The 15,519-nt window shown below is 35.9% G+C and overlaps 2 protein-coding genes across 2 annotated transcripts in view; one reads left to right on the plus strand and one right to left on the minus strand.

Annotated features, from left to right (window-relative positions):
- LOC306874925 (natural killer cell receptor 2B4-like) overlaps positions 1-15,519 on the plus strand; it is a 63,299-nt gene that overhangs the window by 29,250 nt on the left and 18,530 nt on the right. The window lies entirely within an intron of this gene.
- LOC306874952 (uncharacterized protein) lies at positions 933-15,473 on the minus strand. Its single transcript, XM_079425291.1, has 6 exons — positions 15,379-15,473; positions 9,330-9,731; positions 8,744-8,809; positions 1,301-1,424; positions 1,172-1,215; positions 933-991 (listed from the first exon to the last, which is right to left on the minus strand). Exons 1-5 carry the CDS (start codon positions 15,416-15,418, stop codon positions 1,194-1,196), a joined length of 654 nt encoding a protein of 217 aa, XP_079281417.1. The 5' UTR covers positions 15,419-15,473; the 3' UTR covers positions 933-991; positions 1,172-1,193.

Here is a 15,519-nt window from a genome sequence, read left to right on the forward strand (position 1 = left end):
ATACATGAATCATACATAGGCCTATATTATAACTGCAGGGATGCCATAATAAAATAACCAGAATTAATCAAACATCAGAATCAGATTTAAATTATGGTTGAATATAAACATCTGTAGCATTAAACAGTTCATTTAAAAACCAAGTGTAAAGTTTATGAGGCAATAGAAGTGCAATAGAAACAGTTTCAGTAGCCTTAGTTCTGGAAGTTTTTTTCTTTATTTTTTTCTATAAGGATTTTACTAAAACAGTAATATCTCAAATATGAATCACAGCAGTGCAAACTTTATTGAAACTGAAACTTCACATGTAAAAGTTTACATACAGAATAATACAAAGCCCTTTTCCTTATATAGAAAATAAAGATTACATAAGGTACAAAGATATTTGCCACAAACATAAACCAAAAAGTACTTAATACATGAACTATAACTAACCGCAGATGTTCTGTTAAAAATATTACATGAACTTGCAGGGACTTTCCTTTGAAAGATAATTACAGGACATTTAAATGCTGAAATTAAAGGGATAGTTCACCCAAAAAAGAAAATTCTGTCATCATTTATTCACAAACAAAACAAAAAAATACTATGGAAGTCAATGGTGCCCCAGAACTGCTCTGTTTGCCACATTCTTCAGAATATCTTCCTTTGTGTTCAGCAGAACAAAGACATTCATACAGGTTTGGAACTACTTGAGGGTGACTAAATGATGACATCATTTTCATTTTTGGGTGAACTATCCCTTTAACAACAAGAAAGACAATATGACTGTGAGTATCACTCAGTTAATATTCTCTATGTTTCCAGTAACAGGTGTTTTAATATTTTCATAACAGGTAACACTGAGTGCTTTATCATTAATGAGGCCTGCAAATCATTTCAATGTTTCAGATCAAAATCTCATTTTCCTATTATGTATTTTTTAGAAGAGCTTTTTTTGCCCAAAGCTGTTGCGATCCTCTCAGATCATGAGACTTTTTTCATTCTGAGTCTGTAAGAAAGACTGACAGAAAGAAGAGAGAAATGAACAATGCCATTTACAGACACAGAAACTCTGAAAATCAGCTCATCTGTCATCAGTCAGAGAATTAATCTTATTGGGATGACTTTGTCAGTGCAGGTGAAATCAAGCATAAATCTATAAAGACAATACAGTAGTGCAGTATCTTACCTCATCATTAGACACTTGTTCTTCAATTGTTTGTATTTCTTCCACTGTTTTGAAAAATCATCAAACACTATTAAACACTAATTTTGCAAAATGAAAAGGTTCTCTCACTACAGTATTTGTAGAGGATACTTGCATTTTCTGAAGATGAAGTGGTCAATGATCTTCCAACGACCAACAAAAGCCGCAACCACCAGCAGAACAACACCAACACCAACAATAATTCCTGCTAGAGCAGCTGTAGACAGACCTGAACCTGGAACAGGTAAATACAGACCGTCATTAGTATGAGTAAATCTGTGTGTTTATGCCATATTCACTGTATAGGCTATATATTCTCTGGATAGCTTTACAGGTCCAATGTGTAGATGTCAAAAACTTATCTATTAACATACAGAGATTATTTCATATTATAGATGGTTTAAAAACAAATAGAGCTCTCAGATCTCAAAGATCAAAGCAGTTGATAACACCTGAGGTTCATTTAAAACATGATGAGATGGATCCAGCTTCCAGAGGAAGTCAGATGTGCTTCTAAGTAGCTACTCATAGGTCCAGATTGAAAATGTATCTTTTTACCTGTGCATTCCCTGATTGAGCATGGTTTCTGTACTGCAATGTTTATATTAAGCCTCTTGTACGGTGGCCGAGAGAGCTCAACGCGCTGCAACTTCAGAAAACCCATGCAAATAGACAAAACACCAGCAAATCAAGAAAACATCATCATTTTGACAACACGTGCTGCAAATGCTCACAACACCTGCAAATGCTCACAACACATGCAAATTGAGAAACGCTGCAAATGCTCACAACACATGCAAATTGAGAAACGCTGCAAATGCTCACAACACATGCAAATTGAGAAACGCTGCAAATGCTCACAACACATGCAAATTGAGAAACGCTGCAAATCCTCACAAAAACGTGCTGCATGGACCACAATGGAAATGTTTCAAGGGGACCCAAAAAAAGTGACAGACCAGCTGGGATTTGCTTATTGTGCAGTGGGTATTGGTTGAGTTGTTGGTGAACTGAAAGGTGAGTGTTTTTTTGTCGTTGTTGTTTATTTTAACACCCTGATTGCATGATTTCTTTGTCTTTTGGATATTATTAGATTAATAATGACAAATTACACGATTAACGTTATTATGTAAGATGGCTAACTTATCCTCAACTAAATATAATTTCAAGGTTAATGAAAATAAATTTGCAATGCTTCATTAATTGTTAAAACCAGATCAAAATAAAAATGTCAGTAAGAATAATATTTAAAATTTTATTCAGGCCCTTTTAGTAGGCTAATGAAAGAAAGGACATTTGCATGTGTTGTGAGGATTTGCAGCGTTTCTTAATTTGCATGTGTTGTGAGGATTTGCAGCGTTTCTGAATTTGCATGTGTTGTGAGGATTTGCAGCGTTTCTCAATTTGCATGTGTTGTGAGGATTTGCAGCATTTCTCAATTTGCATGTGTTGTGAGCATTTGCACCGTTTCTCAATTTGCATGTGTTGTGAGCATTTGCAGCGTTTCTCAATTTGCATGTGTTGTGAGGATTTGCAGCGTTTCTCAATTTGCATGTGTTGTGAGCATTTGCAGCGTTTCTCAATTTGCATGTGTTGTGAGCATTTGCAGCACATGTGTTGTCAAAATGATGAAGATGTTTTCTTGATTTGCTGGTGTTTTGTCTATTAGCATGTGTTTTCTGAATTTGCATGTGTTGTGAGGATTTGCAGCGTTTCTCAATTTGCATGTGTTGTGAGGATTTGCAGCATTTCTCAATTTGCATGTGTTGTGAGCATTTGCACCGTTTCTCAATTTGCATGTGTTGTGAGCATTTGCAGCGTTTCTCAATTTGCATGTGTTGTGAGGATTTGCAGCGTTTCTCAATTTGCATGTGTTGTGAGCATTTGCACCGTTTCTCAATTTGCATGTGTTGTGAGCATTTGCAGCGTTTCTCAATTTGCATGTGTTGTGAGGATTTGCAGCGTTTCTGAATTTGCATGTGTTGTGAGCATTTGCAGCGTTTCTCAATTTGCATGTGTTGTGAGCATTTGCAGCACATGTGTTGTCAAAATGATGAAGATGTTTTCTTGATTTGCTGGTGTTTTGTCTATTAGCATGTGTTTTCTGAAGTTGCAGCGCGTTGAGCTCTCTCGGCCACCATACTCTTGTCCTTTTAGGGCCCTCATTTTCAAGTCAAGTCAAAGTTTATTTCTATAGCACGTTTAAAAGCAACAGAGTTGCACCAAAGTGCTGTACAACAAATACAAATACAATATAGCAAAAACAATAAAAATAAAATATAAAAATAAAAACAGAGCCTTAAGCAGGCATTATTCAAAAGCCAGGGAGAACAAATAAGATTTAAGAGCAGACTTAAAACTAGCTAGTGAAGGAGCGAGTCTCACATTTACAGACAGACTATTCCAAAGTTTTGGGGCTGCAGCTGAAAAAGCCTGGCCACCCTTGGTTTTACAGCGACAACGTGGGACCGTTAAAAGAAACTGATTACTGGACCTAAGAGCTCTTTGAGGAGAATAAGCAATCAGAAGGCCAGCTAGCGCCTTGTACACAAACAGCTATTTTAAAATCGATTCTGAACTTTACAGGAAGCCAATATAAAGATGCTAGGATTGGAGAAATGTGATCCTTTTTTCTTGTTCCAGTAAGAAGCCTTGCTGCAGCATTCTGGACAGTTTGTATGCGAGAAACCGCCAATTGAGGCAGTCCCCAATAAAGGAAATTACAGTAGTCCAAGCAAGATGTTATGAAAGCATGTATTACAGTCTCCAAGTCTTTATGAGGCAACAATTGTTTCAATTTAGCAATGGATCTAAGATGGAAAAAGCTCCCCTTTACCACTGTACTAATTTGTTTATCAAATTTAAGAAACGAGTCAAATGTAACCCCAAGATTTCTTACATAGGGTTGAACACTAGAGGAAAGGGACCCTAAATTAAAATCAGATGAATATCTAGAGTGACCTAAAATCAAAATTTCACTTTTGCTTTCGTTTAATTGTAGAAAATTATCAGCCATCCAACCTTTTATCTCCTCAAAACAGTCATCAAGCACATCCAAAGAGCCACTGCTGTCAGTTTTTGCTGGAAGATAAAACTGTATCGTCAGCATAACAGTGGTAAGAGACCTTATATTTCTTTAAAAAATGGCTCCCAAAGGAATCATGTATGATTTTCGTTCCACTTCTCACGTGTACACCACTTTGTATTGGTCTTTCACGTGGAATTCCAATAAAATTGATTCATGTTTGTGGCTGTAATGTGACAAAATGTGGAAAAGTTCAAGGGGGCCGAATACTTTTGCAAGCCACTGTATAGTGAAAAGAGAAGAGGGCCTAAGATGGAAACTTGGGGCACGCCACATAACAAAGGAGCTGATGAGGAAGAACAATTCCCAATATTCCCTGAGAAGGTTCTATTTTTAAGATAAGAGGCCAACCACTGCAGAGCGGTACCTTGAATACCAGTGGTGGACGAAGTACACAAATCAAGTACTTGAGTAAAAGTACAGATACGTACTATAAAATATTACTCCAGTAAAAGTACTGCTTTTTCAATTTTACTCGAGTGAAAGTAAAAAAGTACTGATAGATAGATTTATTTGCAATTTTATATAGACTACTTGATTTAATTTTATATTAGCGCATATTTTTATAATTCTGTTGCTCAAAATACCAGGGATTTTCCCAAAATAACAACTATATGGAGTCAAGATATATATATATTTGTTGTTGATATGGACTATGTTGACAAGAGTGATGTAGTAATGTTCTCTGTGAAGATTACACTGCGATGCACCTGAGAGAAAACAGATCTGACCGTCTAATTTTCACCAGTAAGGAAAAAGTGTTTTAAAGCTTGTTGTTTTGCAGAACATCACATTTATATATGACATGAGAATTAGGCTGAAGTTAGGAAGAACATTTTAAGGAAAATATAATTAAATTTACATAATGATTTTTTTTTCTTCTCAAACCTTGTCTGTAGTGTAAAAACACTCCTGGCCAAATGCCCCCAGAGGGCATCACTTCCCATCTGATAATTACTGTAGCTACCATGTTCTGAACATCACATCCTTTCTTTTTCCCTCAGATGTAATCTGTCTAGGTGGTTGGATAAAAATATTTAGATACCTTATATCTAAAAATTTCCTCAACTTAGCACCAGCAAGCTTGTTAGCTAGACAGTTAGCATTAGCTAACAATATTTACTTATTTTCAGTATGGTTATGAATTAACATTCATATCTGTCTACTCGGCTAGTTGATCTAAACAATATAAAAAAATTATACTGTTGATAAACAATATAAAACATAGGGCTAAATGCGTAGCATTTTAATAAAAGTGCTAACGTTACAGCAGCGGGGAATATGAACGTGCATCAGTTATTTTATTTAATTGTGTTATTTTAATGTTTCGTTTTTTGACCTAAAACAGAGACACTGTCATCGATCTGTTTGCATTCAGGCATTTCAGCGGGCTTAAATAGATCACCCTTTATAGCAGATTTGATGTAAATATGATTTTCAGTTACAATAATTAATCCTAAAATTCGACATTAGTAACTTACTTTTCGCAGCATCAGTTGCACTCACAAGATCTCCCGGTTCTTACTCGTGAGTTCAGTTCATTGGAAACTCGCTCTAAACAGATTGTTTGAATCAGTGAGTTGTCGACTCGAGAACAGCTGCAATCGGATCATTCCAATTCGTGAAGGAATCGTTTGTTCACCGATTTCACAGGTTCATTGAAAAGAATCAGTTCGTTCATGAATCAGACACCGCTTCCACCTCGGAGCTCGTGATATATTTTAAGGAGTAACGATGTGTTTTATGAAATGTAGTGAAGTAAAAGTAAAAGTTACTCAAAATAAAACTACTGAGATTAAAGGCAATTTGGAAATAGGCCTAAAATGACTGAAAATAGATTGGTCAAGATGAGGTTTCTTTAGCAGAGGATGGACATGTTTAAAACTAACTCCACTTTCCAAAGAGTTATTAATGATAGCTGTTACAGCCGGACTCAAGGTTGCAAACACTTCCTTAAATAGATGAGCTGGAATGACATCAGACTCACAGGTGGACAATTTAACCTTAGAAACAATACCAGCTAGCTGTGCAGAGGAAATGGGGTGAAAGCAGGTTAACAGCTCTGTAGGTGAACAGCTCAATGGAGGATCAAATATCGATGGCTTAATAGAAGCTCTGATATCCAGTACTTTGTTGTCAAAATTAAAAAAAAAAAAAAAAGTTCTCACAGGTCTCACGAGATGGATCAAGTGACAGGGCTTTAGTAGCAGGTACAGGATTTAGTAGCAGATCAAAAGTCTTAAACAGCATCCTCGGTCGATTCACATTTTCAGTAATAAGTTTAGAAAAGAATTCAAACTTAAGCCCGGCTCACACTGTGCGATTTTGGCCACGATTTGTTCGTCTGAGACAAATTTTGAAAATCCTAACATCCTAAAAGATTCCTATAATCCTAGGCTAAAATCGGTCGTCTAGATCGCTGGTTTGACATGTTCACCGACAGCCGATTAATGGCCGTTGCGATCAATTTTTTCCTCCGATTAAATTCTGGCAGTGTCAGAAGATTTCAGACACTTTCCTCAAGTTTCCTGCAGTGTGACATCTCCTACGACGACCGTCAAACCAAGAACCAATAGGAGCACTGAACTTGATGACGCAATTAGCGCGACAACTTCAAACCATTCATTATTTGTAAAAACAATATATGTACAACGTAAAGTTTACTTAAAGTTTATTTATTAAGGGGCAGGATGTTTAAACTCGAATAACAAAATTACCTCAAGTTCGCTCTGTAGAACTGGAAGTCCATAAAGTCCTCTTTTGCCCAGCCATGACTTGCTCCACACACGTCGTCTTTTTCGTTTTTTTTTTGTTTTTTTTTAACATCAAGGCATGTAATTAATAAAACTAACACTACACGTTGCTGTTGTTTGCTAGCTACCATTATAGCGAGAGAACGCGGGTCACGTATTGATGACGTAAAACTCCGGACAAGTCTTCTTGAGTACGTCCGTTTTTGAAAAAAAAAAAAAAAAGTCCGTTTTTGTCGCGTCTTGACTGTCGTACAGTCTGACATTAAGACAACTGAGATCCTACAGTCTGACATGGGGATCATGTTCGTACAGTGTGACAAGCAGCAATCACAAAAGATTATTAAAAATCGCACAGTGTGAGCCTGGCTTTTGCCTCTTTGACTGATTTTTGATAACTAGCTAAACACGCCCTTAAACACTGAGACTTGGAGTTTGTCCCTTTTCCATTTTCGCTCTGCCTTACGACACTCCTGTCTGAGAGCACGGGTGTTTGCATTTAACCAAGGCTGAGAAATGTTGTTTCTCTTCGCTTTCCTTGGCTTAAGGGGAGCAACAGAATCAAAAGAAATGGAACAGGAATTAGTAAAAACCTGCAACATCTCTTCCGTGTTTAATTTGTCGAAAGAGGCGGCATCTGCAAAGTTTACTAGATAGTGCTCTGAAAATAAACTGGCAGTGAGTGGCTGAATAAAACGAGAGTAGCTTACAGACTGAGAGCAAGTAGGGGTTGTGGAAACACAGACAAATTCAAACACAATTGGCAAATGGTCTGAAAAGGCAGCATCAATCACTCTCAGATTTGTTATTGGGAAGCCATACGACAGCACTAAATCTAATGCGTGACCCAAATTGTGAGTAGGGCTAGACACAAATTGTGACAGATTCAAGGAATCAATAAGGAGTAAAAACTCTTTCACCAAGGGTTTGGATGGACAACAGAGGTGAATATTAAAATCTCCTAGAATCAACAATCTATCACAACGAGACACGATATCAGCAAGAAACTCTGAGAATTGTTGAATAAAATCTTTGTTGTATTTTGGAGGCCTGTAAACCAGTGCACATAACACAGGGCCCCCTATATCAATTCTCATTAACTGTACCTCAAAGCTGGAGTACACATCAGTGTGCAATGTTTTGTTTTTAAAATGACTTTTAAAAACAGTAGCAACACCACCACCATGACCAGTATGCCTTGGAGTGCTAAAAAATTCACAGCCCGGAGGAGCAAGTTCACCAAGAGATAAAAAAAATCATTCTGTTGCAGCCATGCCTCAGTCACAAATAAAAAATCAAGCAACTTTGTAATGGAAAAGTCATTTAAAATAAATGACTTATTTTATAAAGACCTCGCATTTAGCAATATTCCTTTTAATGTAAAAGGTTTACAATTCATCTTTTTTTTTTTATATATATATTTCCTTAGTTTTTTTTAGCATTAACCTATTTTTGATTACAATTAAGTTGCAGAGCACTTTGAATTACCTTGTGTAAGAAATGTGTTATATAAATAAACTTGCATTGCATAATTAAATGTATAATATAAAATGTATGAATAATAATAACAGTAATATCATTGCTGACGCACCTGAACATGACTGACAGAAGTACAAGGAAAACACTGCCTTCAGAACAATCTACATTTATAATTAGATTGTAATATACTTTGTGTTATTTGTTGTAATTTGACAAAAAAGAAAGGAGGATGACACATACTTTTCTCCATCTCTTTGTCCTGTGGTTCTGTTAGGACTTCATTCTTGTTTTTGCCAGAATCAGAAGCTGGAAAACACAAGAAAATAAAAATGAAACTCAAAGAACACCAGAATCGATATAAAAGAAATAAGTGATTCTGTAAAAACAGGGAACAAACTTCCTGCAGTGTATCAGCTGATAAAGATAAAGAAACACATCTAGTCAGAGTGATCTTTTATAATTAAGACTGTTAAGCATTCAGAAAAGGGTCTTAAATGACCAATTATTTATATTGTATTTAGAATAATATTGTATGAAGTATTCACAGAATATTTGCCTCACTATGATCAAAGAGAGTCATCTTATTCTTGAACAGATTTGAAAAACATTCCTTTTTTATTCAATGTTGCAATTAAACTAACAGCATGGAAATGAAAACTGATTTCTTTTTACATTATTTTCTTCTGCAAGAAACCAGTTTGTGCAGTAACAGGTTATGTAGATGAACAATAACACAGAAGAAAAGACTATAAACAGGTCTGAAGATCATGGTCAGACTAAAATGAAAAATCAATTATTTCTGAGTAAATTACATTAAATGACTCACCAATGACAGTCAGACTGAATGATTTTATGATGTATTGAGAGTTACTGTTTTTTTTGCTGATTTTTGTGCTGTCACACTTCCTGGGTTTGAAGTGTTCACTTTTGCCTGAACTGTTGCTTCTGATGTGTTCTGCTTCATAACGTCCAGCATGTTCATGTCTGATGTTTGTGATGTTCAGAGATCCAGTCTTATAGTCCACCTCCAGTCTGTCTCTAAATATCCCACCTTCACCATCATATAAACAGCTCTTACTGGATTCTCCATCGATCAGAGCGATACGAATGCCATTAAAATACCACCGCATTGTCTCTTCATATCGTTTGGTAACATCAGTGTTTAGAATGACAGGATTTCCCTCCATCACTGATACTGACTTCACTGCTTCTGTATCACCAAACACACCTGCAAACACAAATTAGCAGTTACTAGTGTGTGTGTGTGTGTTGTAACGCTCTGACCCGGATAACTCTTAAAATCCACGAAATGAAAGAGATGGAAAACGAAAAGTTGGTGTCCCACACATTTTAATGGTTGGTACTCGAAAACGCGCTCCTCTCATACATGAGAGATTAACTCTTTCTTGGCGTTACAAACAAAAGTAAAGACAAAATAAGAAGAAGGCAGAGCAGAATTATCATGACAGGAACAGGCAGATGAGCTAGAAAAAAAGCATTAGATTTCACTTTAGATGCTTAAAAGATTACACTGTTTGAGATTCTAACATGATTAATACGATTATTAATAAGATAAACATTAAAATCTGAATTAAATGTGTTTCTCAGATTTATTTAGAATGCATATACTTCAAAGCTGTAACAAGTGAAATAAAACCAATATTTAACTCACCATAGACAGTGAGACTGAAGCTCTTGCTCACACTGTTGGTCTGTAGTTGATAGAGTCCAGTGTGTTCAGTCGTGGTGTTTGTGATGGTCAGAGATCCAGTTTGATCATCCAGCTTCAGTCTGTCTCTGAATCTCCCATCAAGAACATCATCATATACAGTCATGCTGCCGGCCATTACATTGATTTGAGCTATTAAAGTGTTTTCAGATCCAAAACTCCACAGAATCACATCATCATCCATCATTTCAGTAAAACCAGAGTTTAGAGAGACTGAATCTCCCTCCAGCACTGACACTGACTCCACTGTAACCGTATCAGCAAACACATCTGAAGAACAGAGAGTTTTTCACAGAATAAAAGTTAAATAATTTTATGGTGGCTTAACTAAAAGATATTTTTTACAATTTAAAAGTGAAAGGAAGAACAAACAGAAGAGCAGCACAGACAAATGAACTGAGTAATGGATTAACAGACAGACAAAAATGAGAGAACTGAAATGTAGGAGAGAGAAAAGCACTATTTAGAAAGTTGAGCTCCACAAAACAACAAAATAGATACTATTTATTTTATTTATTTATTTAGCAGATGCTTTTATCCAAAGCGACTTACAAATGAGGACATAAGCAATCAAAACCAACAAAAGAGCAACAACGTGCAAGTGCTATTACAAGTCTTGGTTAGCCTAACGCAGTACAGATAATTTTTTTTTTTTTTAATAAAAAGACATATAGAGAAAATAAAATCAGAATAGACAGTGCTAGAGTTAGAGGGTCAAGTAAAGATGGAACAGATGAGTTTTTAGCCGTTTCTTGAAGATGGGTAAGGATTCGGCTGCTCAGATTGAGTTGGGCAGGTCATTCCACCAGATAGGAACAGTTAATGAAAAAGTCTGTGAAAGTGTTTTTGTGTGTCTTTGGGATGGCACAATAATGCGTCGTTCACTTGAAGAACGCAAGCTTCTAGAGGGCACATAAGTCTGAAGTAATGAATTTAGGTAAAGGGGTGCAGAGCCAGAGGTGGTTTTGTAGGCAAACATTAATGCCTTGAATTTAATACGAGCAGCTATTGGTAGCCAGTGCAAATTGATGAACAGAGGCGTGACGTGCATTCTTTTCGGCTCATTAAAGATTAATGAGATTTATTAATACTAAAAACATGAACTAAATTAGTAAAAACGCACGTAAAACATAATTCTAACTTGCCGGCCAGATGCCACAAACACAAGTGGATCAAAACAACAACGATAACCATTTTCTTTAAGATATAATACACTGGACATTTCTGATAACAGACTGTTTCGACATGACAGAAATAGTGTGCATTTAAAAGTATTTTAAAGTTTACTGTATCTTTATTTTGTTTTATTTTATCTTTAATGTATGTGTGTGTGTGTAGGGTTAAGGTTTATAAATGTGACTAAATGTGGTTCTCATTTCACAGTCATGTAGTCCTTCTACATCATCACCATATAGTGCAAGTTAAAAATGAAGTGATCAGTATGAAGGTATTTTAACGTCATAAAGATTTGCATGCGCAGGGTAAGATTTGAGAAAGTGTACACAAGACTGTACGCGTATATTAAATTTGCATGCGCAAGAGACGCTTTGTAAAGGTGTAAATCGCGTTTCAAGCGTAAGAAAATTATTTGCAGCATTTTACTGTCACTTGTAAGCAGGGACGTGCACAGGAATTTTGAGGGGCAGTTGCTCTGACCTGAAAAAAGGGCACCCCCCCCCAAAAAAAAAACCAAAAAACAACTCACGGGCTATATGAAGGACTGAGAATAACATGTATATACACAAAGAAGTAAAACACTGAAATACAGCACTCAATCACCTTAACTACTACTAATAATAACACAGAAAAACATGACTTGAGTCATGAAAATCCCTACATCAATATCCCTATCAATATCCTATCAAGTCATTATGTTCTGCTCAGGCAAGATCTTTGAAATGACCTCTAAATTAGCCATTGTTTTTTTAGATTACAATTATTTAGGATGCAGCTCTTTAACCCTATACTTTCTAGCATGGTCCTCTCATCTCATATTTGGTGATCATCACTTAGGCCTACCTGCCCTACGTGCCTCCTCACCTCTGATTTTTGAACTAATCAATCATGTTAACAACTTTACAGCACTTGTTGTGAATTTCACTGACACTGTAGTAGGGTCACTTTGTGAAAATCTAAATGGTTAATTATAGATCTAGTAAGACAGAAACTCACCTGTTCCCCACTCATATTGGTCTGAAAAGGTAAAGAGGTGTTTCAGGTCTCGGGAGACTAGCATAAATTGACCGACAGCGCCATCTGCTGTTTTGGAAAAGAAAGTTGCTCAATTGCACATGTGAGAAAATCTGCCCGCACACGTGTGAGAAAATCAGCCTGTCGCATTTGTGAGAAAATCAAGCCAAGTTTCCTCATAAAAAGGCAAATGAGTCTCGCAGTTGTAACACACAATACATATATACCTCTGCATTTTCTCTCAAATAGAGTTTTGTATTTGAAAATCACTTTGCGTTTGTTTGAAAGTTGAGTTTTTCTTTGCAAAGCAGATTGTGTTTATTTGCAAAACACTGTATTTGTTTGATAAATATCGGCACAAAAATCGCTCCATATGAGACGCCTCACCCGACAACCGCGACAATCTCGCGCCCGCTCATGCAGGCTCAGCTCAGGTGCCCATCACGTGCAGCGCTGCAGCAGCCACGTAAACAGAGTTTGCCCTTCCCCTACTGACTTTCACTTTCGGTGCCCGAATAGAAGTGAATGAGGCTTTTCGATTTTTTTTTTAATTATTATTATTAATCTAGGCCTACGTGAAAATCTGCATCCATTGTACGATGTTGTTGTTTTTTTTCCTCGGAAGGGCAACGTGAGTCGAAAAGGGCATATGGGCAGTTGCCAGGGCAACCTGAGCAACCCCCCTGTGCACGTCCCTGCTTGTAAGTGTAATTCACGTATTGTGAAACTGCAGCTTCATGCTAGCGCAAAATAAATATGATTTGCATTCTTATGAGTTCCATTTTTCCGCGCTTACACTTTTGGCACGTTTTTTTCGCCAAAATACGGTCAAAAGCACAAGCCTGTGAACAGTGATTTGCAAGCGAGAACATCAGTTTAAAGAACTGCAAAATGGATTGACTGCACAAAACCAATCTGTATGTGTAAAAAAACAGACTGTCAAATGTCTAAATTACTTGTTGTGTATGTAGGGCAAAAAGTTCCCGAAATAATCCGATATGTACAGCTCTGTCTTTCTTTTCTCTGCGCTCACAGTTTTGGCAGATTCTCTAACTGAGATTTGCAAGCGTGAGGGGGAGGGCGGGGCCACCTTGTAGCCAATCAAATGAGGCTCTCGCTGACTCTCCATTTACTCTAATCTGATTGGTTCAAAGAAACACATCATTCGCCAAGACATTTATCTTCATTTAGTTCGGGAACGTTCTCAATACTGTAATTTACACATACAGTCAAAATAAATAAATACCAACTTAATTAAAACATGTTGGCTTATAAGTCGTGTTCTTTTAGGCTAGACTCCCATGTGTTCATACTGAATTACGAGCTGGTGTTAACATTATTTGGTTTGGTTTTGCTTTACATTGAAATTTCATAATCTGATTACACCACTGATATTAAACTTTATAATTAAAATGATGTTATGCGATAATGCTCAACACTATGGTATCAGAGTGCTACACTTTTTTTGCTATGCCAATAAAGCTACTTAAATCTGAATTTGTCAAACCATGTCTCTGTTTATGGTTTTTAACACTCAATTGTATATATAGAAATTTCAGTATTGATTCAGATAACTTTCATGTGACTGATTAAGCGATTATATGAAGCAAGAATGAGTAACAAAATGCTTTCTTTGTGTCCAGATTTGACTAATGCAAAAACTTTGATAAATATGTATTTAATCATGTCTAAATATATATCCAAATTCAAATAACTAATTATGTGGGAATCCAAAGTTCCCAGCCACACAGCCATGTTTATGTGTTTATATATAGAGTTTATTTATATATATATATATATATATATATATATATATATATATATATATATATATATATATCCATGTTTATGTGTTTATATATCGAGAGCTAAAGGGGCAGTCGTGCTCCACTGCTCAGGGTGTGTGTTCACTACTGAGTGTACACTTGGATGGGTTAAATGCAGAGCGCAAATTCTGAGTATGGGTGACCATACTTGACCACACACCCTTTCCCTTTCCCTAAAGAGTCATCTAGTGGTTACACGATGGTATTACAGATAATAAATATTTTAGTAATATTTTAGTAATATTTTGTAAAGTCGCCTTAAATTACATGTTAAAGAAAAAAAATATTACTGTTGGTTTTGTTAATTTTTGTTAAAAAAATTAAACCATCCCTGATCAGTAAATTATGCATGTATTAGGCTAGTGTAGATACTAGGCCTTCTTTAATTATCATCAAAATTACAATATAATATTACAATAAACTAAATATAGCCTGTTTAGGAGGAGAAGGATACTACACAGCTCGTAATTCAGTATGAACACATGGGAGTCTGGCCTAATGGTACACAGCTTTTAAAAGATCATGTTTTAATTAAGTTGGTATTTATTTATTTTGACTGTATGTGTAAATTAAAAGTATGGAGAACGTTCCCGAACTAAATGAAGATAAATGTCTTGGCGAATGATGCGTTTCTTTGAACAGTACCTGAAAACAAACAAATAAATAATAATCAATGATTTTGCCTATAGTGCTCGTTTTAAAATTAAATATGTTTTTGCTGTATTTATGTGTAGTGTAGCCTATTTTAATACAGCCTACATTATTGTACAAAACTATTTTAATTATATTCATGGTGCATTTAATCGAGCAAATTACAGACAAATTCACAATTAGTTATACCATAAATATAAGTAGATATAGCTTTAATAAAAGTTAAGCGATCACACGCGTTTTAAAGAAACTTTCGTCCGCCATTACAGCCCAACACAAACAATTACCATCCACGATATATAAAGAGGATTTATATAGACTAACGAGCAAAATCATTTTATTTATACATTATACTAATGATTAAAACAAATAAAATAGAATAAAATTCAGGATTTTGAAATGTTGATGAGTTGAAAATGTGCCTTTTCATCGCGGAAAACGTAAAGGGTTGAAAATACAGACAGAAATTAATATCTTACCATCAACGAGAAAAGCGAACAGAATGATATTGATTCTCATCTTTTTAACATCTGAAGTCTAGGAGATAAACTACTGCAGGTAATGTGTAGAGTAGTAATGTTGTTCTTTCTCTTTGCTGTAATGGAGTCTGTTTCTTTCTT

This window comes from Barbus barbus (assembly GCF_936440315.1).
Source record: "Barbus barbus genome assembly, chromosome: 9".
In the NCBI taxonomy this organism is placed as follows: domain Eukaryota; kingdom Metazoa; phylum Chordata; class Actinopteri; order Cypriniformes; family Cyprinidae; genus Barbus; species Barbus barbus.